Raw genomic sequence first — 26,973 nt, 5'->3', positions numbered from 1 at the left:
AATCTGGGTTGGAGGCTGTTTTCCTTTAGGGCTTGAAATACATCACTCCAAGCTCTTGTTGCCTTGAGGGTTTGCATTGAGAAGTCTGCTATGATTCTGATGGGCTTTCCTTTGTATGTGATTTGTTTCTTTTCTCTCACTGCTTGTAGAATTTTATTCTTCTGTTGGATTTCTGGAATCCTAACTATTATATGCCTATGTGTAGATTTCTTTTGATTAAGGCTAGCTGGAGTCCTATATGCCTCACTTATCTGTATGTCAAGTTCTTTTCCCCTCCTTGGGAAGTTTTCTGCCATCACTTCTGTGAACAGTTTTTTATGTCATCTGCACTCTCTCCTGTTTCTTCATTGACTCCAATCAGTCTTATGTTATTCTTCTTTGCATCATCTGGCAGCTGCTGGATTGATTTCTCATGTTCCCTTACAATTTTAAAGCAATTTTTCTTTTCCTCCTCACTAATTGCAATCTTATATTCTATATGTGAAATTCTATCCTCACATTGGTTCATTCTGTTGCATAGACTTTCGATGGAGTTTTTAATCTCTTGGAAATCTGTTTGTATCTGTTTTATAGATTCCATTTGTTTCCTATGTTGGGATTCCATCATGTTCCTCAGATCCTCTATTTTTTTATCTGTGTCCTCTCTAGATTTATTAATCATGTCTTGCACCATGAGCAAAATCTTTGCTGTTATCTGAGTAATTATTTCTGATTTCATTTTTCCCAGATCCTCTTTTGTTGCCACTTCAGAGAGTCCAGGTGGTTGAGTATCAGAGTGTTCCATCTCGTTTCCCTTTGGGGTTGCTGGAGGTGATCTGGAAGTCTGTTTTTGAGGCTTGTTTAAGTGTCTTCTCATTTCCATGGGGGGGGGGTCCTTCTGGCACCCACATGGTTCACCTTCTCTGCCCTAGGAGCTTGGGATGGCAGCTGGGAAGCTTCCTTCTGGGTGCTGGGACCGGCTGAGCTTCTCTGCCCTAGGAGCCTGGGATGGAGGCGGGAAGCTTCCTTCCAGGTCTGATCCATCTTGATTTGACTTTACTACAGGGTGAGAGATAGAGTCTAGATTCAGTCTTCTGCATGTGGATAACCAGTTTCCTCAGCACCACTTGGTAAAGAGCTTTTCTCTAGCTCTTTACCACTCTGTTGAAGATCAGAAAACTGAATGGCTGTTTCTGCATCCTCAATTATGTTCTATTGATCCACATGTCTGTTTTTGTGGTAGTACCATGTTGTTTTCATCACTGCAGCTTTGTAATAAAATTTGAAACCTGGGCTTGTGGAGCCTCTCACTTTGCTCTTGTTGCTTAGGACTCCTTTGGTCTCTTCTGGTCCACTATAAATTTTAGCATTTTTTTTTTTTTAGTTCTATGAAGAATGCTGTTGATATTTTTATTGGGATTACATTAAATCCTATATATCATTTTTTATAATATGTCCATTTAGACAGTGTTGGTTCTGCCTATCCAGGATCTGGGGATGTCTTTCCGTTCCCTGGTGTCCTCTTCAATTTTTCTTTTTTTTTTCAGAACACTATAGTTTTTGTTATAGAGGACCATCACTTCCTTCATTAGGTTGATTTTTAAGTATTTGATTTTTTTGAAGCTACTGAGAATGGGATTATTTTCCTGATTTGTTTCATTATTGGCATACAGGAATGCTACTTTTTCATGTTGATTTGCTACTTTGCTGAATTTGTTTATTCATTCTAAGAGTCTTTTGGAGGAGTGTTTTTGGGGGTGTTTAATGTAAAAGACTGTCATCTGCAAATAAGGATAGTGTGACCTCTTCCTTTCCAATGCATATCCCTTTTTTCTCTTTTCTTATTACTCTAGCTAAATTTTTTTTTTTTTTTTTTTTTTTTTTTTGGTACCGGGGATGGAACTCGGGGCCCTAGCTAAACTTTGGAGTACTATATTGAACAGTGGTAAGAGTGGATACCTCCATCTTGTTCCTGATTTTAGAGGAAAAGCTTTCAGTTTTTCCCCATTTAAAATAACATTACAGTGGGTTTGTCATATATGACTTTTATCAGTTTGAGATAGGGTCTTTCTACAACTATTTTTGTCAGAGTTTTTTTTTTAATCATAAAACTTACATCCACCTTACATCTCTGGGAAGAAGCCAACTTGGTCATGAAGTTTGGTTTTGTTAATGACTTGTTGCATTCTATTTGCCAGTATCTTGTAGAGCATATTTTCTTGTTGAGGATATTTGCATGTGTGTTCATTGAGAGGACTGTCCTGTAGTTTTGTTAAGTCCTTGTCTGATTTTGGTATCAGGGTAATGATGGCTTCCAGGAATGAGTTTGGCAGTCTCCTTCTTTTTCAATTTCATGAAAGAGTTTAAGGAGTATTAGCGTTAGCTCTTCCCTGAAGTTCTGGTAGAATTCTACAATGAAACCATGAGGTCCTGGGGTTTTCTTAGTCTGTAAGTTGTTTTATTGTTTAAATTTCTGCCTCTAGTTTGTTGCTTGTGATTGGTCTAATCAGAATTCGTATACCTTCTTGGTTCAATTTTGGTAATTTGTGTTTAGGAATTTATTCATTTCTTCCAGGTTCTCCAACTTATTGGAATATAAGATTTGAAATAGCGTCATATAATCCATTTTGGTGGTGTTCTTTGTGATTTCACTGTTTTCATTTCTAATTACACTGATATGGGTTTTTTTCTTCTCTTGATAAATTTGGCTAAGAGTTTGTTCTTTCAAAGAACCAACTCTTTGATATTCATCGATCCTTTGATTTTTTAGTTTCAATTTCATTAATTTCTACTCTGATCTTCATAATTTTATTCTTCTACTAGTTTTGGATTTGGATTGTTTTTGTTTTCCTAGGACCAACCTTCAGATGCATCATTGGGTTATTTGGGATTGCTCTTTTCTTTTAATTAGTGCATTCACAGTTACAAACTTCCCTCTTAAGGATGCTTTCATTGTGCCCTATAAGTTTTGGTATGTCGTGTTCCCATTGACATTTGATTCTACAAACTTACAATTTCTTCCTTGATTTTTTTTCTATGATCTACTGATTATTCAAGAATATTTAATCTCTATGTGTTTTTATTTTCATAAATGTCAGTAGTTCATGCTTTTGGAAATTTTACTTTGTTTCAAATGTGTGTGTGTGTGTGTGTGTGTGTGTGTTTGCTTAAAAGTAATAAAGGAATCTCTAGTTGGGAAGCATTAAGTGCCAGAAGAAACCACTTATCTCCCCAAGTACACCTGACTATAGCTCGCTGGTGCTGGTCAGGATGCATTGTTATGGGGTCCTCAGTGCTCTTGAAAATGGGTGGGCACCTGAGTTTCCAGGGTCCCTGACTCTTTGTGAGGCCCCAGACCCGATGCAGTCACCTACGAGTCAGCTCACTCGGTTCCTCTGCTTTAGGAGAGGCCAATTGTCACAACTTTGACCTTAGAACATGATTCTGGTTCCTCCCTAGCTTTGTCAGGCCAGGTGATCTGACTTATTGACCGACCCGCTCCCCCCCAAACCTGAGCTTGGTCACCTTTCCTTCCACTTCAGCTGTTTTCATTTTTACCCTTCAGGGGTCTTTCTATGACTCTACTTAAGTAGTCTGTAGTAACTGTGTTTATTTTATCTTCACTATTAAGTGTTACTCCATTTGTCAGTCCACCCTGCTGTATTCCCAGTGCTTAAGGAGTATTTATTTAAAAATGAGTAAGTGAATGAATGACCACAGAAATGTATTGAGAGGTGAATGGCACCAATGGCAATCCATGCAAGTTCAAACTATGAAGCTCATTCGATAGAAGGAATTCCCGTCTGTGACCCACGGCTTGGGCACAGACAGGGCTGTGGCTGGCAGCAGTCAGAGCTGCACTTTCACTGTGGACTCACAGCTATCAGACCCCTCCCTGCACACCGAGAGCTGCAGGGGTGCAGCCAGAACCACAGACAGAACCACTGTGCCTCTGCTCAGGAGAGCCGGAGGGCGGTGCAGGCGGCACAATCCCACCAGTTCATCAGCGGGCACCACGTCATCTGTGTATGGTCCTGGTCCAGCAGCTGCAAGCACCAGGCTTCCTGCTGCCCCAAGTCCTCCTCTTGCAGAGGATCCCATCCTGCAGTGAAGAAAGCATATCAACATCCCCACTTTACAAGAGGAAAGACTGGGAGCCCTGCTCAGCCCACTGGAGAGTGCTCCTGGGAAGCACGACTGTCGGGCCTTCCAGGGTCTCTGTCGCCATTTCCTCAGCAGATGTGCAGAGCCTGTGCCAGGGAAATGAATCTCAGCACCATGGTGTCAGCTCGGAATCAATGGCTTGGGAAGCTGGGAGCGAGCGGGGCCAGAGAGGTAGCGGGTGGAACACTTGCTTGGCTCCAGGGAGCCTGGCTGTGAGGCCTGGGGCAGTGCCACCGGACAGAAGTGAGCCCCTCTGCCCTACACTGTGCCTCTCCTGGGCGGGACGCCGAGAGGAGAGGACCCATCCCAAGAGAACAAGGTCAGGTCAGAATGAAATGCTCAAGGCCACCTGGGTAGGGCCACCTCAGGGCACGCTGATCTGGGGGTTCTTCAGGAAGAAGGCCAGCTTTTGGCCCAGAGAGTCCAGCTCGCTGGCGTTGGCGGACTGGAGCAGGTTGCTCTTGGGGACGAAGTAGTGCTTGAGGAAGCGCTGGCTCACACACTTGTGCAGCTTCCGCACCAGGCGGGGGAAGGCACTCTCGAAGTCCTGCCAGTCCTTCAGGTGGGGGTACTTCTCACAGGTCCAGAAGAGCACCATCTGGGGAAGGAAGAGGAGCTGTCAGGCAGGGCTCAGGCAGCCCAGAAGAGCTTCAGAAACAAGTGCAGTTTGCCCAGCCTTAGAAGAAGGGAAAGGGAGGCGCCCAGAGAAACCGGATCCATCCGTGGTGAACTCCTGATCCCCAGGTCAGGGCGCGCTCCCTCTGACCCAGCCAGTCTCCTGAGCCTCTTCATTACTTTGTTCTTCTACTGTCCTCTGACATTTCCAGGGATTGCACGCCTATAATTCCCCACTCCAGGCAGATGCCTGCCTCTTTCTCTACAGGGCACTCAGAAGGGCTCATTTCCCCAAACCAGACAGTTCTCCCACAGGGCCGTCCTGCTCCCTTCTCCTCCCAGGACTCGGGCCCGCTTCCCAGGGGCTGTGCACAGTCCCTCCCTCTTCCTCCATGGCCGTCTGGCCGTCCTCGTGCTCCTGCTGCCCTGACCCCTCGCCTCCCTCCTGCCCTCACTCATCTCCGCACAGCTAGGCTCCCAGAGTCAGCGCCACTGCTTGACATCATTTCTTCTCCTTTCATTTATTCCCTACTCCATCTGCTCCATCATGGTTTCCTGCTGTTAACCCTAAAAGCTGCTCTTTTTAAGCCTAGTGACCTCCCTGTTTCTTAATTCAAGCAGCTTTCTCTGCCTTAACTTCACCCAATCTCTCAGCTGATCAGCTTCTCCCAGCCACACCCTCCCTCTTGAGTTATTGTTCACTTGGCTTCCAGCTCAACCCATCCACTCTCTGGTTTTCTCCTAGCAGTGCAGCTCCTCCTTGGCAGGTGTATCTAAAGGTCAGAGCTTCTGGAAGGTCCCCTCCAGGCCCCTTTCTTCTTATTCTACGTTTGTTACCCAGCTCTGTGTTCTTTCTAGTAATACGGGTGATTTGCGAATCACGTTCTCCAACTCAAACCTCCTTAGGTGCAGTGCTTGGATATCTGGACGTTCGCTCGGTCTGAACATGTCCAGACTGAACGCACGGCCTTGCATCACGAGCCAGGTCTGCTCCAGAGTTGCTTATCCAGCCAGGTAAGTGAGCCGCGAGCCTGGGAGCTGCCTTTCCCTCACCACCCACATGCAAGCCCTGCCAATGGCCCTGCCCAAATGCTTCTCAAACCCACTGCCTTCCTCTCCAGTGATAATCTTCCACACTCATCACATCGCACCAGACCTCGCAGCCACCGTCTACTGGTTAGTCAGTACCCGCCAACCTGTCACCATCCTCGGTGCAGTCCACACGGACTTTTTGAAATACAGAATTCTGTTCTTTCTTGACGAAGTACTTCAAATTCTCCCCACTGTTGCTTAACTTGCTACTTCTGGGGGCAAGTTTGAACCCAAGGTCTTTGCACTGAGCTACATCACCAGGCCTTTGTATTTGTTCATTATTTGGAGATTCATGACATTTCATTATTTTGCTAAGTTGCCCAGGCTGGGTTCAAACTTGCGATGCTTTCACCTCAGCCTCCCAGAGTGCTGAAAAATATAGTTCTTAATATGATTTGGTCTATGAGGCTTGGTCCCTCCCTTCCTTTCCAGTCTTCCAAAAAAGGTACCAAGGAAGACATGGAATCAGCCTAGGTACCCACTGATAGATGAGTGAAGGAAGAAAATGTGATACAGATACACTATGGAATATTATTCAGCCATGAAAAGGATAAAAGCTGAATTGATCATTACACAGATCATGAAATCGTAGGGAACCCTCAAAATACATGTGCATATTATGTGTTAGTTTAGAAAACATCACCAAATTATCACTGCTATCATACCGAAGAAGGAGGAGGAGGAGGAGGAGGAGGAGGGAGAGAGGGTGTCTGCTGCGGGGCTCTGCTGAGCCCAACAGAGGCGTTGGGCACCCCCAAACCCCCGCTTCCTGGGCTCAGCTCACCTGCAGGTGGTGGGCGGTGATGGCTGGCCTCCCCCCGGGACACCACACGTCCTCGGTCAGCTGCCGAAGCGCCCAGAAACACTGTCTGCGGCAGCCCCCGTCCTCGTCCAGCTGCTGCAGCAGCACCTGCTCGGCCTGCGAGAAGCTCAGCTGCCAGTGGTAGTTGGAACGGGCCAACAAGTTGAACCCAAAGGACTGGAAGAAGAGACAAACCCAGTCTTTAGAGAATGAGGAGGACGGTGCTCGCTGAGGTGGAGCTGTCCGCCGGCCTGGGGACTGAGGAGGTGGCGGTGCGTCCTCCACGGGCCGGGCCAGGACAAGGGCCGGGTGTGGACAGCAGGCAGGAGAAGCCTCCAGCGCGGCCTCCCCTGCGGTTGTTCACCTGCAGCCTGCAGAAGAGCCCCCTCCCCACCCCGGGCCCCTGAACAAGGCCCTGCCCACCGAGTCTTCCTCGGCTGATCTGGGTGGGCCTGGGCCCTTCCTTTCTTACAAGCTCAAGGGGACCGGTGATCGGCTGGGAGAACCTTAGATCTAGGGAACCCTCACTGTGCTGCAGAAGCTGGGTGGCAGCAATGCCGAGACCTGCTGGGCTGCCTGCGTCCCTGTGGAGCCAGCATCCCCATCCCAGATACCTTGACGCACTCCACTCTCTGCGGGGAAGGCCAGTGCTTCATACATCGAGGCCACTGGGCTTTCTTGGGCCAGGCAGAGGGGATCTCCACGGTGGGGGCCAGCTCGATTTCCACTGGGCAGACAGATGTTTCCACGGCAACCCAGACTCCAGAGCTGCTGGTCAGCAGGCTCACTTTACCTGACGGGAGATGAGCAGACAAGACAGTGAGGAGGGAGGCAGGGCCGTGAGCACCCAGAGCGGGAACCTGTGAGCAGCACCCGTGGCTGCAGGGCAGCTTTCCCAGTGTCAGCAGCACTGCGAAAGGGGACATTCGGTTCGTGAGGCTGACGAGCCTCACATCAGCCAGCCTTTGCTAGAGCATGGCCAGAAAGTCCCCATTCCCTTAATGCTTTCGTGGTATGTGGTACTGGAGATTGAAGCCTAACCCTCACATAGGTCAAGCACATGCTCTCCGTTTTGGTTAAATTAATAGATTATTTTCAGAAGGTACAACTGAAGACACCGTAGAATACAATGGAAAAGGATAGCACTTCTGCTACGTGACATGGAAGCTGACCTTCCCTCTGTATCCTCCTTCATTCCACCCTCGAACCCAGACTTTGGTTTTCAATCGGATGAAAACCAAAGGAAAAACAGCGGCAATTCACTCTTCACTGGCAGTTCTGACAGTGCTCAAGGCAGTCGCTTTGGTGGAATTCTGCTAACCTGTTTTTATTGGAGTCAAAACCTGCTGGGTTGTGTTTCTACCGCCCAGCGCTGAGCCAGCCAGGCCTTAGGTGTGTTTATCACCATTAGCCCCGGTAGTCACAAGCCTTTCAAAGCGCGTCCCGGTCACTGTTTCCGGGGGACACGTGTGTGGAAAGAGGTCCTCACTGCCTGGCTTCACAACCAGGCAGAGGGAGAGAGGCAGAGAGAGACACAGAGAGAGACAGACGGGGAGACAGAAAGAGAGAGAGAGAGAGAGACAGAAACAGAGAGAAGAGACAGAGAGACAGAGACAGAGGTGGAGGGAGGGCAGGAGGGAGAATGAGTGGGCAAAGTTTTCCAGCTTACACACTAGACTGTCCTCATTTCTAATTTGCTCCCCCTTCTTTCAAAACATAGAGTATGTTTTGTTCATTTGCCTTTGTTACAGATAAGGATGAGTCCCGAATTGGGATCTGTTATTTTGCTTTTCCTTGCTCAGGGAAGAAAATGGAAGCTCCTTCACTGTGTTCGGCTGCTGAGAAGGAAAAGCCCACTTTCCTCGGCCAGGTGCGAGAAGGGCTGACGGTGGGCACCTCCTCGGAGCTGTCAGGTCCGGAGCCAGCAGGCCTGGCCCTTCAGCATCATTTACTAAACCATCTCACCAGCCTGCCCTAAATGGCTTGTCTGCACTTTCACCGGTTACAATGTTGCAAACTCAAAGAGGTGAGCAAATGGGAGCCGCCTGTCTGGCCCCTCCCCTACCTCTGCGCCTCACTGTGCTCATTCCTTCACTTGACGCGCAGACCACCAGCTAGTTACTCATCCCAGTCTTCATCTAAGCCTCGGTTTTCTCATCTGTAAAATTGGCACAGAAGCAATTCTTGCTTTCTAGGGTTGTTGTGAAGATTAAATAATCCATGAAAGTATTTTCTATAAGAATCTGTTATGCATGAGTTATTACTATGGAAATTTTCAAATGTGTCCTTTTCTTTCTAAACAAATAGAACTGGATATTACTTAGCGGTTTTGTTTTTTCATGTCATTGTGTAATATGTGAGCTTTTTTATAATGTTTGTGTGTGTACCTATGCTCCATTCTTTTTAAAGGCTGTGAGGTAGCTGGGTGGGGTGGGGCACCTCAGTAATCCCTGCTCTCTGGGAGGCTGAGGCAGGAGGATTCCAAGTTTGTGCCCTGCTTAATAACTTAGCAATACTCTGTCTGAAATTTTCAAGAAATGAAAAGGGCTGTGGATGTAATTCACTGCAAAGGCCAGGGTTCAATCACCAGTACCACCAAAAACTTTTGCACAAAATTTTAAAAGCACATTGTAATTCACTAGGCAGAGGCAGCATGTTTCACTTAGCCAGTCTTCCTTTGTTAGCCATTTAGCTTATTTCTACGTAGCTGCTGTTACAAACCCTATGACAGAGGATGTGCATTTCTTTGTGTACTTGGAGAAGTATATTTCTGTGGCTGAAATTGCTGAATTTCCAGGTGAGCTCATATAAAAATACATAATGGACAAACTGCCCTTCAAAAAGAAGGTGCTGATTTATGCCCCCGAGGACAGTGTATGGCAATACCTGGTCCCCAGTGACCCCCACATGGATGAGGAAGGGCCCCAATTCCCATTGCTGTCAATCTCTCAGGCATTTAAAGGGATATGTCTCAGTATAGACATTAGATAAAACTCTCTCTCTCTCTCTGTCTCTTTGTCTCTCTCTCCCTAACTCCTTCTCTTCCCTTCCCTCCTCTTCCTTTCCCTTCTTTCTTTCTCTCTCTCTTTCTGGCAGTACTGAGAATCGAACTCAGGGCTAACACCGAGCTACATCTCCAGACCTTTATTCCTATAGAGGCACAGTCTTGCTAAGTCACTAAGTTGTCCAGGCTGAGCTCAAATTTCCAACCTTCCTGCCTCAGCCTCATTTTCTATTAATATTGTTTTTCTGTGATTCTTGTTTTTGTTGTTGTTTTGTTTTAGAGCCATTATTTGTATTGTTCAGCTCTGTTTCCTTATTAGTTTATGAACTCCTTTATAATTAAGGAAATTAGCCATTTTTTGTTTCCAGTTCGAAACCTTTTTACTCTGTGTGAATACAGTGTGTGTGCACCCCTGCACGTGGGTGGACGCACACATAGACATGGCCACTTTGTACAGTAGCTTAACATTTTGGAACTGCTAAACTTAATCATTTCTTACAGCTTCAGGACTTTGTGTTCTGCTAGCTGGGAGGTTTCTAAATGTGATATCTCCATGCACCGGGGTGCTATAGTCAGGTGGAGGCTGTTACAGTAGAAAAGTGCTAATCAATATCTGGGTTTTATGAATAATTTGCTCTTTTAAACATGTGCATGTAGGTCCTGGAAAAGGTGCATAGTTCACAGAGTGTTGTGTCTCTGCCAGGACAGTGATCTGCTTATATCCTCAGGAGTGTTTGGTGAGCACAAATTCCCATCTTCTCTTTGTCACCACAGAAGAAAGGGCAACTCTCTACACCATTCACTGATGTAACCGCCACCCGATCCTGTCTCAGTTAACATCCAAGCAAGGTTTTCAGAGCCGAAAGGGAACCTCCCAATGCCCCTTGCACCTTTCTTTGGTCAGCTCACCTGAGAGGTGACAGGCTGTAATTGCTTTTTCCACCAGCTTCCGGAACACCTGGAGGACCTTAGCAGGCACAACGTCGCCCTCGATGTTGACATCGGCCTCGTGCCACTGCCACATGTTCTTCATGAACTGCTCCACCTGCAGCCACTGCTGCAGGCCCTCAGGGGCCCGCAAGGGACAGGAGAGCTGGGAGCCCTTCAGGCTGTAGTAGCGCCAGCGCTGCTCCTTCGCTTCTCTGTACCCTGCCAGGCCTCTCACCGGCACTGTGATGAGGAAATGACCAGGGGCCAAGACCTGGGGTCAGGAAACAAGATATGTATGAGCTCACTGACCGCATAAGGAACAGAAGCCCTGCGGGAGCTGACTTGAAGAGCCAGGTGACTCAGCCCCCAGCAATGTGCCGAGGTAGACAGAAAACTGGACCTGGGCGTTGCAAGATGATTACACCTTTGCTCTGCCACTCATCGGTCGTTAAGGCTGTGGCAGGCAAATTAACTCACTGAGATTTTGATTTCCTGGACCCACAAGTTAAAAGGAGTGAAGGAAATCTGGAGCTCCAGAGGGGACATAAATTTGGGGAAGAAGAAGGGGAGGAAAGGGAACTAATATTCCCTGGGTTCTACGCATAGGAAGATGGTAATTCTCCTTCATTTGCCCACCCGTCTTCCTAGCTGCTTGGTGAGGCGGGCTCTGTGGCCATTTCCCAGATAGAGGACCTGAGGCTAAAGGGATCTGGACATCTCAGGGACACATAGTCATAAGCAGAAGAGCCAGAATCTGAGCTTAGGTCTTTTGATAGCTCATTCCGTGATTATTTTCCTACCCTGGGCTGGTTTTTGATCCAGAATGAATGACCTGGAATATGTGAAAGTTCTGGAAAAAATAAAGGGTAGGAGGGGATGGGAAAAGAAGTGATGAAGTAAGTCTGCAGAATGCCTTCCTTTATTTTCAACGGTACTGATGACCCATGGCCAGAATTAATGACTGTTGTAAAATCAAAGGTGCCTGTTTGCTTAGACAATGAGAGCCACTGAGGTGATTGTAAGTATAGCGGAGAAATCAAGCGGAGTCTACCCACTCCTACTAGGAGCCAGGCAAGCAGTGGTCAGGGAGAAAAGAGCCAGGTGAATAGTTCAAAGGCTAGAACAAGTCAGACAACAACGTGGTGTTGCCAAAGGGAACTTGAACTTTGGCTGTGATGCACAGCAGCCCACTCGACATTGCACTTTCCCTGTAGGTCAGCTCCCTCCTCTTCATGGAAAGTTCTGACAATGGAATTTGCCCAGGACCCAGTCCTTGAACAACTATGGAGTCAACACCAAAATCAAGGTGAGCAGTGGGCAAGTTAGTGAAATTTCAACAGTATTTATAGCCATTCCCCATCAGTCACATTAATGCCTGGCCTTCCCCTCCCCTCAGATGAGCAGTGGCACTGTATTTTCATAGGAGGACAAATCCTACAAGGAACTGTATATGTATGTGATGTAGGTTGCTCTCTGTTTTGAATCATCCTCAAACCATTTCCCCATCTCTCTGCACCCTAGTCTGTGAAAAAATTATCTTCCAGGATATTTGTCCCTGGTTTCAAAAGGGTTCGGGCCTTCTAATTTAGATCTACAATGTCCCCCCAAAAGTCTTTTGTTTGAAGATGGAGACTGGTCGAAAGGGGTTTGTCACTGAGCATGTGACCTGTATTCTTTTCTCTGGCTCCATCCTTCTTTCTATGCTTTTGTCTTAGAGCCAGTCAACCATGGAATGAATCCTCTAAAACCATGACCAAAAATAAACCTCTCTTCCTTTAAGTTTCAGGTGTCAAATATTTTGTCCCTGTGTTGGGAAATGAGTAATATAGAAAGTTAGTTCCAGGAATGGGATTAGAACTACTTTTGTGACTATACCTGATTATGTAGTTCAGAAGCCACTGGAACTAGTTTGTGGGGAAAGTTTGGAAAGGTTTGGAGATGTAGGCTACAGAAGCCATAGCATGCTGTAAATAGAGCTTGATTGGTGATTCTGGTGGGAGCTCAGAAGGCCAGGATGCAGATAGGAATGTAGACAGTAAAGGCTAGGCTCAGGAAGTTTCAGTTGAAACAAGAACTCTATGGAAATTGGACTAGAGACCATGGGTGTTACATTTTGGCAAGGAACTTGTCTGCATTTTATCCATATCCTGAGACTTTGCAAGATGCTCAGATTAAAGGCAGTGGACTAATTAATCTCACAGAGGAAATTTCAAGACAGCCCAATATTCAGGCTATGGCTATGGGTACAGATGGCTACTTTTAGCCAGATATGTACTGAAAACCAGGAACAAAAAGCAGAACTGGAGAATGTGAAAATTATACAGCTTGGCCAGCAGGAAACCTGTAAAGTTGAGGCAAAGAAGAACTTGGTTGCTGAAAAGATATGCATTAAAAAAAAAAAGCCAAGTACTTTGCATCAGGACAACAGGGAGTGGCCAGGAAATGGCCAGACCTCACCCATTTTAGGCTCAAGAGTGCAAAAGGTAAATACCTTCAAAAGACTTTACCTGGGCACTTTGGTTACCTAGGAAAGTATTTCCTTGAGTTCAGCTATCCAAGCACTCAGAAACAGCTGAAGCCATGACCCAAGGGGGCCAGTTTCCTGCTCAAACTAACAGCGAACTTTGGCATCATTCACATGGTGCCAATTTTTCCAGCATGGAGCATGCAAATGTTAAGGGTACATGAAAGCTTCCACCCAGATTTTAGAAGGCCCAGGAGGCCAGGTAAAATTTTGTGACAGGGTCATATTCTCTACCAGGAGCCCCTGACAGGGAAATGCATGAAGCTGTGAGAGTGAAGCCAAAGGAGCATTGAAGATCCCAGGAAGGTAGAGATACCAGGAGCACACAGAATGTCTGTTGAGAAAGGATACAGGTAGTGAACAAAGCCAGCCCAAGAGAGAGGCCACGTGAACTGGCAATGCCATAGGAATGAGGCTGCCCAAGCCTTTGGAGCTCACACTGCACTACAAGCTGCCCTGGATGATGGATATGGAGCTACAGGATTTAATATTTGTTCTGCTGGTTTTCAGTCTTGCTTTAGTCAGATTTTGTGGTATGTTCCGATTTCTTCCTTTTGGAGTGGGAATGTTAACCCTGTGCCACTATATACTGCAAGTGTTTCACTTTCTGCTTGATTTTCTCCAGGATTTCACAGTAAGAATTTGCTTTGAATCTGAGAGGAGATTTTGTACCTGTACTTTTCAGCAATGCTAAAACTATTAAGGCTTTGATGACTCAGAAATGAAGTGAATGCATTTTGCATCATGAGATGACATTAGCCTTTTGGGGGCCAAGGGCAGAATGCTATGATTTAGGCATAAAAATGTCTCCCCAAAGTCCTGTGTTCAAAGGTAGGGCCCATTTGGAGGGGTCAGGTCACTGGGGAATGAGCTAGAAGGGTATATTCTTATCCCTGGCTCCTCCATTTGTTCTCTGCTTCCTGGCTGCGATGGGATGAGCAGCATTTTTCTGCCATGCCTTTCCACCATGCCATTTTTGTTGTTGTTGTTATTGTTGTTGTTGTTTTTTGGTACCGGGGATCGAACTCGGGTCCTTGCACTTAAGCAGCAGGCAGTGAAACCACTGAGCTAAATCCCTGGTCCTGTTGTTGTTTTTGACACAGGATCTCACTATGCAGTTCAGGCTGACCTTGAATTCACTATGTAGCCAGGCTGGCCTCAAACTCGCAGTGATCCTCCTACCTCAGTCTCCAAGCTGGAATTACAGGCATGAACCACCAAACCTGGCCACAGTGCCATTTCTGCCTTGGAACCACCCAGTCATGGATTGAACCCACTGGAAACTATGAACCAAATAGAACTTTCCTCCTTTAAGTTGTGGGTATCAGGTATTTTGCCCCAACAATGGGAAAAATGACTAGTATAATCATCTAGGAAAGATAACACTCAAATGATATAGTATCTTTGAAATGAGTATCTTTGTAAATGGTACACACTAAGAGTACCCATGGGAATGTGATGAGTTATTAATGTCAGAGCACCCATCACATACTGAGTTCTACCCACCCAAGCATCTTGACTCTGCTGGTGGGCACTAAGACACAAGAGAGACTTGCTTACCTTAATGTTCCCATTGTATGTGTCACGGTAAGGCACGGCTTGAAATCGGGAGTCTTGACAGCTGATTTCTGTGGTCAACTGGTGGATAACTTTCTGTACCTCCTCCACAGTCTGGGAAATCTGCTGGCGCCTCAAGTCCACCTGGATGTGAGGAGGTCAGCAAGGTGGTTATTTCCCTTGGAAGCCCTGAGGCACTGGCATAAGTGACATGACGAGGACATAGAAGTGAATGAAGTTCAGAATAACAATGTTGTCTACCCAAGACTCCAGAGGAGTTAACCTGATGCCAACTGAGATGATACTTGACAGTGCCTCAGTGTCCTTTTCTTCCAGTATTTGCCAAGTGCCTACTATGTGGCAGGCACCAGCCCAGGTGCTGGGACACACCAGTGATCAAGACAACAGCAAACAAAATAGAGATACTTGACCTTCTGTTAAATATATAGGGTGTGGGTACACAGGTGTGCGTGTTATACAGTGTCAGGTTTGATAAGTGTCATGAAGAAAAACAAATTAGGATGAAGAAGTAGGGAATAAAGGAGCTACTATTTTACATGGAGTACCCAAGGAGAGCTGCTCTAAAGAAGAGACACTTGGGTAAGTCAGGAAGACAGCTTGAGAAAGCAGATTCCAAGACCCCTAAACCAGGAGGAGCAGCATGACAAGGCTTAAAGGCCAGTGAGGAGGCCACTGTGGTTGGAGCTGAGAAAGAACAAGGAAAAGTGATCAGATGAAGGGCCAGATGATCACAAAAGGCTCTGTGAACCATTCTGAGACCAGAGCAGCAGGATAATGCCAGCTCTTCATTGTTTGGTAAATATGAAAGGGTTTAGTGGGCGTAAACCCCCAGCGGATTACTTCGCACATACATCAGCATTGGGCAATGGTTCCCTTCAGCTCTGAATTCACTCCTCCTGCTGCTAGATGGCCAACCTTTCAGAGATTTCAACAATAACAAACAGCCTGCTGCAGCACACATGCCATAGGTTCACCACCACTGTGCTAGAACCTGAAGGATAAGCGTGTATTTAAGTTTCTTTGGGCTGCTGTGAGTCACCAAGAACTGGAAAATTCCCATAGAAAATTGAACATCAGTAAGATAACTGAAGTTTAAGGAAATAGAGGATTGTGGGAAACACAAAGTAAACTCCAGGAGGGACCCCCAAAATCCAAATGAAAGAAGAAATAGAAAGAGTCTTTACATTTCTTCTGAGTACAGGGGGCTCTTTGTTATATTCCTCAGGAGGCACCTGTAGGCTCTGGGGTCTCCTTCAACCAGGGGCTGATTTTAAACAAAATATGCTATAATGAAATGCAATACCTACCGATGAATTTTACATTTCTTCTGAGTTTGGTTTAATAGCTATTTCTATATATTCTAGAGTGGTTTTGAGACATGCATAAACTGGTCAAAACAGCCAGAATAAAAGCAAAGTCCAAGTCAGAGAGATTTCTGTTTCCTAAATCATCAATGACTTCAGTTACCTGAGACCTGATACCTCCCACCAACCAATAAGCTATTCTACACATACACAGACCATCTATTTGAGAGTACATCTGCTGGTAGCTGTGTTGTAGATCCCAGTTCATCAATAAATATTCAGCACCTGCTGTGTACTGGGCATGGTTATATACTGGGTCACAGAAATGAGTAAGAGATACAAGCATGCCCTTCCCACGTGGAGCAGACAGATGTCAGTGAAGAGTATAAGCGTGGGCGCCATCATGGAGAAGTGGGGTGTGCCACTGAGGCCAACAGAGATAGCTAATCTAGTCTGCAGGCTGGTACAAAGATATTCCCACACAGAAGACCATCTCTGAAAAATAAGCTAATTCCATCCCGATGCCCAACGCTGCAAAGAGCAGAAAGAAACATAAGAGAAAGCCCCCGATTTTAAGGAGCTTACAATCTCATTGGAAATATGCCATACACGTGGAATGATATTTTCAAAAGCATGTATCTCTCCTGATCTTGAATATGGTAATCGTGTCCGCACCATTTTTTAATATCCTTGCTCTCCTCCAGCAGCTACTCACTACCTACATACCTTTAATATCCACCTCACTCTATTTATCATGGGACAAGGGGCCGAGGGTGCCCTCCTTGATTATTATTAAACTATGGAGGCTCTGCATCTTTCAGATTGTACTCAAAGAAGCGAGAGGTCGGCCACAGAGGGGCAAGCCATTCGCTCTGCCAAAAATAGAGCAGGACGCTTTTCACAGCTTATAATTAAAGGCCCTCTCCAGTGTGGGACTTGCCCTGAGTGATGTGATTCACCTTCATTTGACCAATTTTTGCTGAACATCCACTTCCTGCTGGGCTCTATGTGCATGTCGAGAGATTTACAGATGAGTTGACAAAGCAAGACTAACAAACTGGAAGTTAAAATCGCCACAGTCATGCGTTGGAGAGAGGTTTGCACAGGACACTGTGGATACGTAGAAAAGGAGCAGCTCCTCTAGCTGGAAGCTGGGCAGCTTCCTGGAGGCAGAGGATATTGGGGTTGCATCTTGAAAAATTAGTAAGAGCTAACTGGAAAGAAAAAGACACAAAGGTTGTTCCAGAAAGAGAAAATGGTAGTTATCTAGGAGTGAGGAACATAACAAAGAGAACCACAATTGTTCCTAGGTTGTTGTTGGAGCAGACTGCCTGGGTAAGGTTGGAGATTAAACGGTGAGAGGTCTTAAAAACAAAAGCGGTTTCACAAGTGCTCCACAAACATCTAAAGAGTTTTGCCGATAGGAACAGAACTTCTGTGTTTGGCAGAAGGGTGGGCATTAACAAGTGGATTAAGAGTGGCTGGGAAGAGCTGGGGATTTAGCTCAGTGGTTCTGTCACCTGCCTTGCAAGTACAAGGATCAGAGTTTGATCCCCGGTACCAAAAAAAAAAAAAAAAAAAAATTAGTGGCTGGAAGATAAGCACAAGAGGACAGAAGTAAGCGACTCCTCCAAGAAGTTTGACTGTGGAAGCAACCAGAATGAACTAAAACAACTGGGGCACCGACCATGTTTTCAAAATAACAGGCGGGTTGGGCATGTTTAAACACTGACAGAGAAAGGCCAGGGGAGAAGGAAAGGGCAGCAGAGGGCAAAACCACTGAGTAGGGATTTCCCAGGTAGAAGAAATCATGCAAATCCAGGCGCCTTGGTGTGGAATTTAAGTGGTGTGTCAGAAGGGAAGAAGGAAAAAGGATGCAGATATCGGGGAAAGGGTAGAGAACGGTGGGAATCAGACAGATTTCCTGCCCGACATTTGTTTTCTTTGTGGAGTGGGGACCAGGCAATGTGCTGAGTGAAACAGAGAGATGGCAGGTAGGGGACTCCAGGTGACAGATCGTTGAAATATCTTCTCAAGGAATGAAGGACGAGTTAGGCGCCTGAGTAAAGATGGCCAGGCAGGTGGAAGACTCAGCTGCAGAAGGGCCCACGAGACTGCGGGACGCAGGTGGGCTTAGTCATGAGATATTCTCCAGCACCTCCCAAGTGCCCCAGCCCCTCCTTCTCCCACACTATCCACGCTGTAAGAACATACGCCCTGCAGGCAATGCCTACTCTTTATCTTCTTCCTAAATCCAAAAAGTGCCCTTAATTTGGAGTCAAAGCTTATGAAATAATGAACCCAAAGTCTCCAATTTATTTGGATGTTGTAGTCATTCTGACATCCCACAGCACTCTGGCAGTGGACAGACAGTGACGCCAGTTACGGACCGGAGATAGGCCAGGTGGGTACGGAGGCCTAAGTTGCTGCCACGGCCTCTGACCTTTACAGGATCACTGAGCAATCAGCAGCCCCAGAAGGGCTTTGTGCTGGGGGTCTCAAGCTCCATCCCATGTACCTCAACAAAGAACCTTCCCCTTCTGTTTCCCTTCACTTATTCTGAGCACAGCTCAGACAGACAAAGCAAGAAGAGCTCGATGTTCTTAGATCACCCTGTCTGCCCACTGTTGCACTGACCCAGCAGTTAGGCCATGGTGCCGTCTAACCTGGGTGGGCTTTGGTCTGCCTGCTCAAGTCTACGTGTCTGCACATATGTCCACTCGCCCTCTTTGTCTACCCTCCCTTCCTTCTCAGCCACAGCCTCTGGCCTATTGTTGTCCCACAAGTCATTTGTTACTATTAATAGCTCGAGTTCTGGAATAATTTACTGTTTCAAATATAAATGATTGGGAATTCAGGATTGCTCTCTGTAACAACACTGCTCTGACTCAATCGCATTGCAACATACTTCCCCGAGAGAAGGGGAGGCTGCTAAGCAGAAGGCCAGGAACCTCACACAGGTCTGGGTTCACCTGGGGCAGGGGGCTGTGTGAACCTCATCCAGGATGAGTGCTGGGAAAGATGGCTGAGAACATTCTTCCGCAAATCAGGAAGGCAAGCATTTCATTCCAGAATTGCCTTTAAACTCAATAATCAGAACAAACAAACAAACAAACAAGAAGGCACTTTGTCCCCAGAGTTTAAAGGGATGGATACTGAAACTCAGATATAGCTACAGGGGAGGCAGTCTGCCTTCCACCATCACATCCCTGATGTTTCAGACTAATTCCTCTAGCAGATGAACGTGTGGGCCACTTGGTATTCGGAGCAGAAGCTGTGCAGTACAGCAGCAGTACATGGAACTGAGATGACCGTGCCCTGCCTCAGTGCAGGGCACTTTATCAGAGGACACTCACGTGAGCCTTCCAACAATCCTTTAGGCAGATACTAGGACGGTTCCAAATTTTATAATGTGGAAACGGAAGCTCAGAAAGCCTAAGTCATTTACCTAAGGTTCCACAGTTGTTCAGTTACAAAACAAGGATTCACACCCTGGTAATACCATTCTGAAGCCTGAATTTGTAACCACTGCCCTGTTCTGCCTCCCCAAAGAAAAGGTGGTTGAGAAGGAAATCATCTCAATTTTTGAATGGAGCTCCTTTGGCCTAGAGGACCTTTTCTGTACTTCTCTACTCTCTAGGACCCCACTCACCCTCCTGGCTTTGCCCCTTTGAAGTGCATTTGAAGCACTTCTCCCGTAAGAACTCCCTCTTTCCTAGCAATCTTCTGGGTTCTGCACTGCAGCCTGGAATCTGCTGCGTGGTACTGGAAGCACTTGCCTGTCTGCACAGCAGACTTCCTCGTCTTTCCTTTGGAGCTATATCCAAAGCCTACAGGCAAGACAGGGCCATCCTTGAGACAAACACAAGATCTCTCCCTCAGTGAGCAGGCAACATCTCAGCAAGCTACAGCACAGGTCTGACACACAAGGGGTGCCCAATGGTGTCTATCAAGAATCACAGGGGTGCATCAGAGAAAACTGCCCTTCAGAATAAAGACAGTATAATGAAAGCCCAGCGCCTTCACTAGAGCTGCGGGGCTCTGGACGAGTTATAAAAATGAGGTGATATGCATATCACATTTTTGTGGATTAGAGTAAATGAGATGCTATATGTGCCTCACCTTCTATGCCACTCTTGCCTTATCTTCCATGAATCCTGAAGACATTCTAACCACATGTACAAGATATTCTGCAGAGAGATATTCAAAAGGAGGAAAGATATCCAAAACACTGTTTTGCCCCCAGAAACTTAATATTTAAGTCACCAACTAAAGCAGTAATAGAAAATGTTTCAGGAGTCAATACACAATAGATTGCCCACAAAACAGTGTCAGGCATGATCACGATGAAGAGTTCTTAGGAGGACAAAGACATTTTGTGCTGGGTGTCAGGGGAATCTTTCTTGAGAAGGTGAACTCTGAGCTGAGTTTGAAGGATGCATATGAACTAGAAAAGGGGAGTGGAGGGATTGGGCCTGAGACCTGCTCAGGCCAGCGTTTTGATGGGAGACTCACCCCCCTGCAGGGATGGGGTAGGAGACACATACAGGAGGGGAGAGGGGACAGTGTCAGACCCGGAGGGCTGTAGCCCCTTGGGAATTGGCCAGCACATATGCAGTCTGACACTCAGCTCCACCCCATGGTTTCCAAGCAGCATATTTGGATATGTGGTTGCCTGGTCCTGATTTTTTCCCCCAGAAAAGGCAAAATCTGGATTTCTATGCACAATCTATTTTGAAATGTTTGTAAAAATTTTGGAAAATTTAAAAAGTGCTCAGATGGGTCAAATCAAACATATACATGTGTTGGATTCAACTCAGGAATCACTGTTCAGAACTTTTGCTGTTAGAAATGCAGGGAAAACAGAGACTAGAAGGATAGGGCTGTTGAAATTATTTGAATGCCAGGATAAAAAAAATTTAGTTTTTTCTTACAGAAATTACAGGACCCAGGGGAAGCTGTCAGACAACACCCCTCCCAGTTAGAGCCCCTGAAAGGAGAAATAAGGGAAAATCACTTTAATTTTTTATCACCATAGGTGTTCCTTCTTATCTCTTTCTAGTGGTTTTGCCTAAGAAATACACTTTACTTTACTTATCACTATGATGATAATCTTTGCTGGAGACCAATCCTTACCTCCTTTTTTTTTTTTTTTTTGGTACCAGGGATCAAACTCAGGACCTTGTGCTTCTGAGGCAGGTGGGCACAATCCCTGCCTCTTAGTTTAATTGTTTAATTTAAACATCAACATTGTACCTTAGTAGCTTCATCTGTAAATGCAAAGGCTTAAATTAGATGATAGCTAATGGCCTTTCAAATTCTAATATTCTAAGAACCCTACACAGAAGAAATTAAATTAGTTCTTACTTGATATATACTGAAAAACAGTGATTTTTTTTTTCAAAACTCGCAGTTTTGCATTTTTTAAAAACTTCGTTTTAATTTCATTTGCTTTTTTTCAGTGATCCCACTACTATACTAATACTATCACTTGCATTTTATGGAGAGGAAAGTTTAGGCTCAGGTGGGTTAGTGACTTGCTCAGGGCCACCAAGTTTTAGTGACACAGCTAGAGCTCAGTTCTATAGTCAATGGCCACCATGCCTCGGGGCACTCGCTGCACAAAGACAGGGATGAAGTAGGCCTGATCCCTAAATCCGCCATGGTGGTGGTCTTCAGCTTCTGAGGAGCATTTTCTGTATCTTTAGAGGCAGTGACATCCCTTCTAGGTCAGTGTTACTGAGGAAGAGGCTGGAGAGAGAGGAGGAACGTGTGGGAAAGGCCAGCCTTTGTCCTTACTTTGCTTAGCAGAAAATCTTCTTCATCATCCGCGGTGAGGGATTTCATGGCTTCCTGGTCAATCCTGAGTAGAGCAACAGCTGCGTGGGGTTTTTTGCAGTGGAGGACCCTCGTGGGCAGCTTTCCCAGCAACGTTACCGTCTGGATGAAGTTTCTCTGGAACTGTGTAAATGGACCAGGAACTTGTCTTTTTATTTCTTCACTCAAGTTCTCATTTCCCAATTGCAGTGGAGAATCCATCTGTTATCTACTGAGAAATTAAAAAAAAAAACACTAAAAATGAGAGCTGATGAAACTGAATTTGAATCCAACCTATTTTTTTTTCATTTTTATTTACTTATTAATTTTTTTACCCTACTTACTTCTATGGCCAGAAGGCAATTTTCTAAATTGTATTTCTCACTCAAATACTCTGTTCAAGGTAGAAAGCCCTGTAATTGGTGTCTCCCCTCTGTTTCATTCTCTTCTATACCTGGGAGCTCAGTATCTTCCTATCTCTTTGTCCTTATTCTGTTGACAGTAAATATCCTTTGCCCTCCTATCCAGGAAATCTCACAGACTGATTTACCTTCTTTACAATAAACAAATAAGAAATTGCTCAACAACCAGCTTGACACTGGTCATGATACCTACAAACGAGGGATCAGGACTTGTCAGTCAGACCAGGCACAACGGTTGGCATTTGGAGAAGCATGCACACAGTCACACACACGTACACACAAACAGGCATGCTGACACAGCCACACTGCGAAGATGGGCAGGGCAGGGATCCTGCTGCTCACCTGCTGACTTACTGTTGAGAGTAATTTCCCTCTTTCCACTTGAAAGCTATCTTGAAAATAAAGTCAGTGTAAACAGGCGGCTGGAAAGTTGAGGAAACACTCAGATCTGGTTTTGCCAGTAAAACTCGAGTTGGGAATCAGTTCAGGTAGTGGATTCCCAGTCTGACTTGCTAGAGCTAGTTTTACTATAGAAAAAGAAAATCACAACAGCTTGATTTCTATGAAGCTGGTAAACATCACAGCCTGCTGTCAGAGGCTCTAAAGACGGGACAGCTGGGCGAACCCAGCTCACTTCGGAGCAAGGCTTCGCTGGCCAGCCACTATCTTCCCAAACTTACCTCTAAGCCTGCCTCCAAGGACTCAGCAACTGCAGTGCCTCTGCTGCTGGCTTTCTGTGGCTTCACATTTGCATAACCTCCCAGACTCTGCCCCTGTGAAAGCCACATCAGAGCTCCCTGGCCGAGGGTGCTCCACCCACTCCTTAGCCCAGGTTTACAATCCTGCTTCCACAAATCCCTTCTAGTAGTCCACAGTCTGACAGAAACCTTGGAAAGCTACACCCTCTCCAATGAGCCTCCAAGTATCTCCCTCAAGGCTGCCTTGGTTTTCCATCTGCTTCTTTGTGTAATCCTAACCCTCCTCTTTTAAAAAAACGTACCAAATGCAGCCTGGGGATTTAGCTCAGTGGTTGGTTCCACCACCTGCCTCGCAAGCCCAAGGTCCAGAATTCGATCGCCAGTACAAAAAAAAAAAGTACCAAATGCTCCCAATTATTCCAAATCATATTTTTGGGCTTCTCTCACCACTGGTCATCCTGACAAACTCATACCAGCTTTGCACAGATGGAAAAAGAGCCTCTCCCTCTTTGCCTACCATTCAGTACTCTTCCTCTATCTCACCTTCCAACTTCTCACTTCTCAAAGCCCCACTTCACCCTACTCTCCCTTGGCTCTTGTTTTCATTCTAACCTCTGCCCTCACTGGAACTCACTTGGGAGTCCCTTTCCGGTGGGGGGTGTCTTTCCAGTGAAAGCAGGGTTACCCCAAGCTCCTGTCATTACATGTGCAAACCTCCACCATTTTTCCATCTGTGGCTCCCCTCTCTTGTTCAAAGCTTCAGCACTGCAGCTAACCAAAATGGTGACATCGGAAATTGTCTCTTGCCCTAAGAACCAGAGACACTTGTCATATGTGAGCTGGGCCACCTGAGGAGCCTGGGAGAAGGAAGTATGTGTTCAGGGCAGCTGCCTGTAGTCTGGTTTCACCGGGATGCACATCCCAGAAATAGGGGTGTCATATGAACACAGTCTAGGCCCTTACTTCTTACGAGCAAAGCTCCCGCAGTTCAGGGCAGTCTCACAAATACAGATTCTCTCAACTATAGCTACAGGTTAGTGGAGATAAGGTTTCTTGGTAGACCTGAATCTCTTGTTGCTGAATAGTGGATCAGCAACCATTTATTGAGTAACAATGTGCCTAGGGCATTGTGCCAGGGCCCTGAGGGGGATTCACAATTAACCCAGATTCTCCACCTTCATCAGAAAATAAGGAGCCTCATTTGTCACAGACTAACACCAAAACCAAGTGCAAAAATGCAATCCAGCTTTAGGTCAATTTCTATTGCAAGGACCAATAACTTATCCTTTAAATTCAGTTTAACAAGTTATTCAAAATTTTATACGAAACCTTCAGTGTAGGAAGTCCTGGGAGACCATGCTTGCCCTGGCTCACCAGCAGAAATGGGTTTTTTCTGCATTACTGAATGATGGAGGTTTTGAGGCCGATAAAGAGAAAGGTCAGCTTCACCCAAATCAAACTGTTTTGTTTTGAGACATTGAGACAAGACATGTGTGGGAGTGGAGGGCAGGTTCTTACTATATTGCTGAGGCTGGTCTTGAACTCCTGGACTCAAGTGACTTCCCTGGCTCAGCCTCCTGAGAATCTGGGACCACAGGTGCATGCCACCGTATCCAGCTTCTATGTTAAGTTTGTAAGTTTGTTGAAGATCACCAGTCCACTGACTTTCTGACTTACTGCTTCAAAAATTTCCTCTAGTCTGGGAATGACTCAGAGCTGACATCTCAGAGGACCAGACAAAGATAATCATCTGTGCTATAATAAAACCCACAAGAGTGAATAATTTGAGCCTGAAACCAAGTCCATACTGAAACATCAGTACCTAACACGTAAGTGACCCTCAACAAATATTATGGAATATTTATTTGACTGTTATATATTAAAGTGATATTCTAATAAATATCTTAAGATGCACAAAATCACTTTATAAATTACAAATTAAAATACATACATGCACCTGTGACCACTTAAATTACCATCTTCTTCTATAGAAAGTCCTGGTATAAAAGAACTAGTACAGTGCTTGCTATAGGTTAGGACCTCAGTAAGTATCTGTCTGCATGATCTGTTTTATTCACGGAGGAAAAAGACCCTTTTAATGTACGTGAGTGACTCTTCTGGTCTTGTTTGCTAGGGAAGATCTTTTGATGGGTTGCTCATCACAGTTCCACCAGAAATGCCAAATGAGATAGCTTGAACTTAATCTGATTCCTGGGTTCAGAGATAAGGAATCCCAAATTCAAATTCCTACAGGGCCCATGGAGATTGCAAAATAAATCAGGACAGAGGGGAACTGGGAAAAGAAGTGGAGCCTATGGTGGTTTTAAGGATAAAAGTTCTATCTAGGATATTCTAAGTTGATGGGGGTTTTTATTTGCTTGTTTGTCTCCTGTGTTTCATTAAACAAAGCAGAACTATCCACAAGGCCCTCCTCTGCACTTCATGCCTCTATAATCCTGAAATAGCTGCAGCTGGCTGAGAGAACCTCAGATGTCTTCTTTAGGCCCTTACCTAGGCAATACTCCCACCTGCCCCTCCTCCTACCCTGCTGCCGGACCAACTCTTCAAAGATGGGTCTTAGCTGCCACCTGCTTCAGGGACCTCTCTGATTTTCAAGGCAGAGAAGGAACCTCCACCTGATGGTCCTAAGCTACTGCTATGGCTTGTACCTAGACGTCCCCTCAAAGCCTCATTCAGTCATAGGTGGGGCTTTTCAGAGGTGGCTGGATCTAGACTGTGTGATGCTGAGATGAAGAGTACATAATTACTAAATTAGTCCACCGATTGGTTTGGCATAGTGTAGGTAATGAGTGAGATAATGGGAAGGCCAGCCCTTGGTGTGGGTGCTGCCCCCCTTAAGGATGTGTAGCTTGGATTGAATATAAGGGACAGAAAGAGGGCTGCTGTGGCTGCTTGCTGCCTTCTGCCTGCAATGAACTGTTTCTCCTCTGTGACGCCCCTCTGCCATGCCACCCTGCTGTGGATCTAGCCAATTATGGACTAAAACCTCTACAAACTGTGAGCCAGAATAAACCTTTCTTCCTTTAATTTTCGGTGTCAGATATTTTGTCTCAGTGAGAAAACTAAGACAGCTACTCAATGTGAAATTTCTATTTTAGGTTTTATTACACAGCATTTTGCTGGTTTTGCTTGCATCAATACCCTATTATATCACAAGATTCTTGAAGAAAAAGATTTACCTGGTTGGACACAGTATTGGACACAGTATTTGACATGTAGCAGATGCTTAATAAATGAATGAATGCATGCATGCATGAACAAGTGAATAAGTGAGGGTGGTCCCTTTTCTCATTCTGTAGTGTAATCCCCTCCTACCTACTGGCATAAGATAAAATAAGACCAGTAAAAGTTGAATAATGAGTAAGCACTCATTCAGTAAGCTGAATGAGTCCTCAATGAGTAAGCTGAATAATAAGTTGAGTAATAAAACTCATTGGTTCATTTGGAAATAAATTAACAACAGTAGAAAGGGAATAAGGAAATTCCCCTTGGAAAAGCTGATTGAGTCAGAAAGAGCAAAGCAACAGGATAGAAGTGTTTGCTCCTGAAGGAAGCCAGTATTCATACCCTAAATATGTCAAGAATGCCGAAAAGCCACCCAATGACGAGAACATGCCAACTGCATCCTTGTACAATCCCACTTTGTAAAAGTCATGGCTCCTTCCGGCTATTTCAATAGAAATGTGCGTTATTTCCTAGCTGGAATTATTATCCTCATACATTCAGAAAAAGAAGCAGTCTTCCAACATCAGCCTGAAGGAAGCAAATAAACAATTACTTAACAACAGTGGATGTACTACTTACAGAGCTCATGGGAAAGAATGGGAAGTAACAAGTGCTGTCCACTCCAGCTTTCTATTCAGCAAAGATGACCTGGATTCATTACAAAAAACTCCTGGATAAGAAATGACCCCAGTTGTGCTTGCTTCAGCTGCACATATACTAAAAGAAATGACCCCAGTTTGGGTCCACCTTTTTCCATCTGTCCATATGTCCCCCCATCTATATGTTGTGAACTAGAAT

The 26,973-nt window shown here is 45.5% G+C and overlaps 1 protein-coding gene across 9 annotated transcripts; it reads right to left on the bottom strand.

Annotated features, from left to right (window-relative positions):
- Positions 1-616: 616 nt before the first annotated feature.
- Positions 617-23,728, bottom strand: Mab21l3 (mab-21 like 3). Of its 9 annotated transcripts, none has more exons than XM_021265746.2 (8): positions 22,574-22,905; positions 21,792-22,041; positions 14,671-14,811; positions 10,566-10,857; positions 7,267-7,445; positions 6,635-6,829; positions 4,493-4,741; positions 617-4,081 (listed from the first exon to the last, which is right to left on the bottom strand). In XM_021265746.2, the coding sequence occupies exons 2-7, from the start codon at positions 22,029-22,031 to the stop codon at positions 4,508-4,510; spliced, it is 1,281 nt and encodes a 426-aa protein (XP_021121405.2). In that variant the 5' UTR covers positions 22,032-22,041; positions 22,574-22,905; the 3' UTR covers positions 617-4,081; positions 4,493-4,507. The 9 variants fall into 9 exon arrangements, with proteins under 9 accessions (XP_021121405.2, XP_004853863.2, XP_087069435.1 ...); XM_004853802.4 differs by adding an exon at positions 22,912-23,728 and having other exon boundaries at positions 633-4,741; positions 22,574-22,623; XM_004853804.4 differs by adding an exon at positions 22,912-23,728 and having other exon boundaries at positions 633-4,741; positions 21,792-22,038; positions 22,574-22,623.
- Positions 23,729-26,973: the final 3,245 nt, after the last annotated feature.

The sequence above is a fragment of the Heterocephalus glaber genome, unplaced genomic scaffold (assembly GCF_053883595.1).
Source record: "Heterocephalus glaber isolate CG9 unplaced genomic scaffold, H.glaber_assembly_v1.0 deba00001442, whole genome shotgun sequence".
Taxonomy (NCBI): domain Eukaryota; kingdom Metazoa; phylum Chordata; class Mammalia; order Rodentia; family Bathyergidae; genus Heterocephalus; species Heterocephalus glaber.
Note: the sequence above shows the minus strand (reverse complement) of the source record. Positions and strands in the feature narration are given on the sequence as shown.

Excerpts from the sequence above, each read along its gene's own strand:
- Mab21l3 (XM_004853806.4), bottom strand. The coding sequence starts at position 22,031 with ATGGATTCTCCACTGCAATTGGGAAATGAGAACTTGAGTGAAGAAATA. Across the intron at positions 7,446-10,565 it reads TACAGCCTGTCACCTCTCAG|GTAAAGTGAGCCTGCTGACC; the intron begins GTGAGCTGACCA and ends ATCTCCCGTCAG. Across the intron at positions 4,742-6,634 it reads TCACCGCCCACCACCTGCAG|ATGGTGCTCTTCTGGACCTG; the intron begins GTGAGCTGAGCC and ends TTCCTTCCCCAG.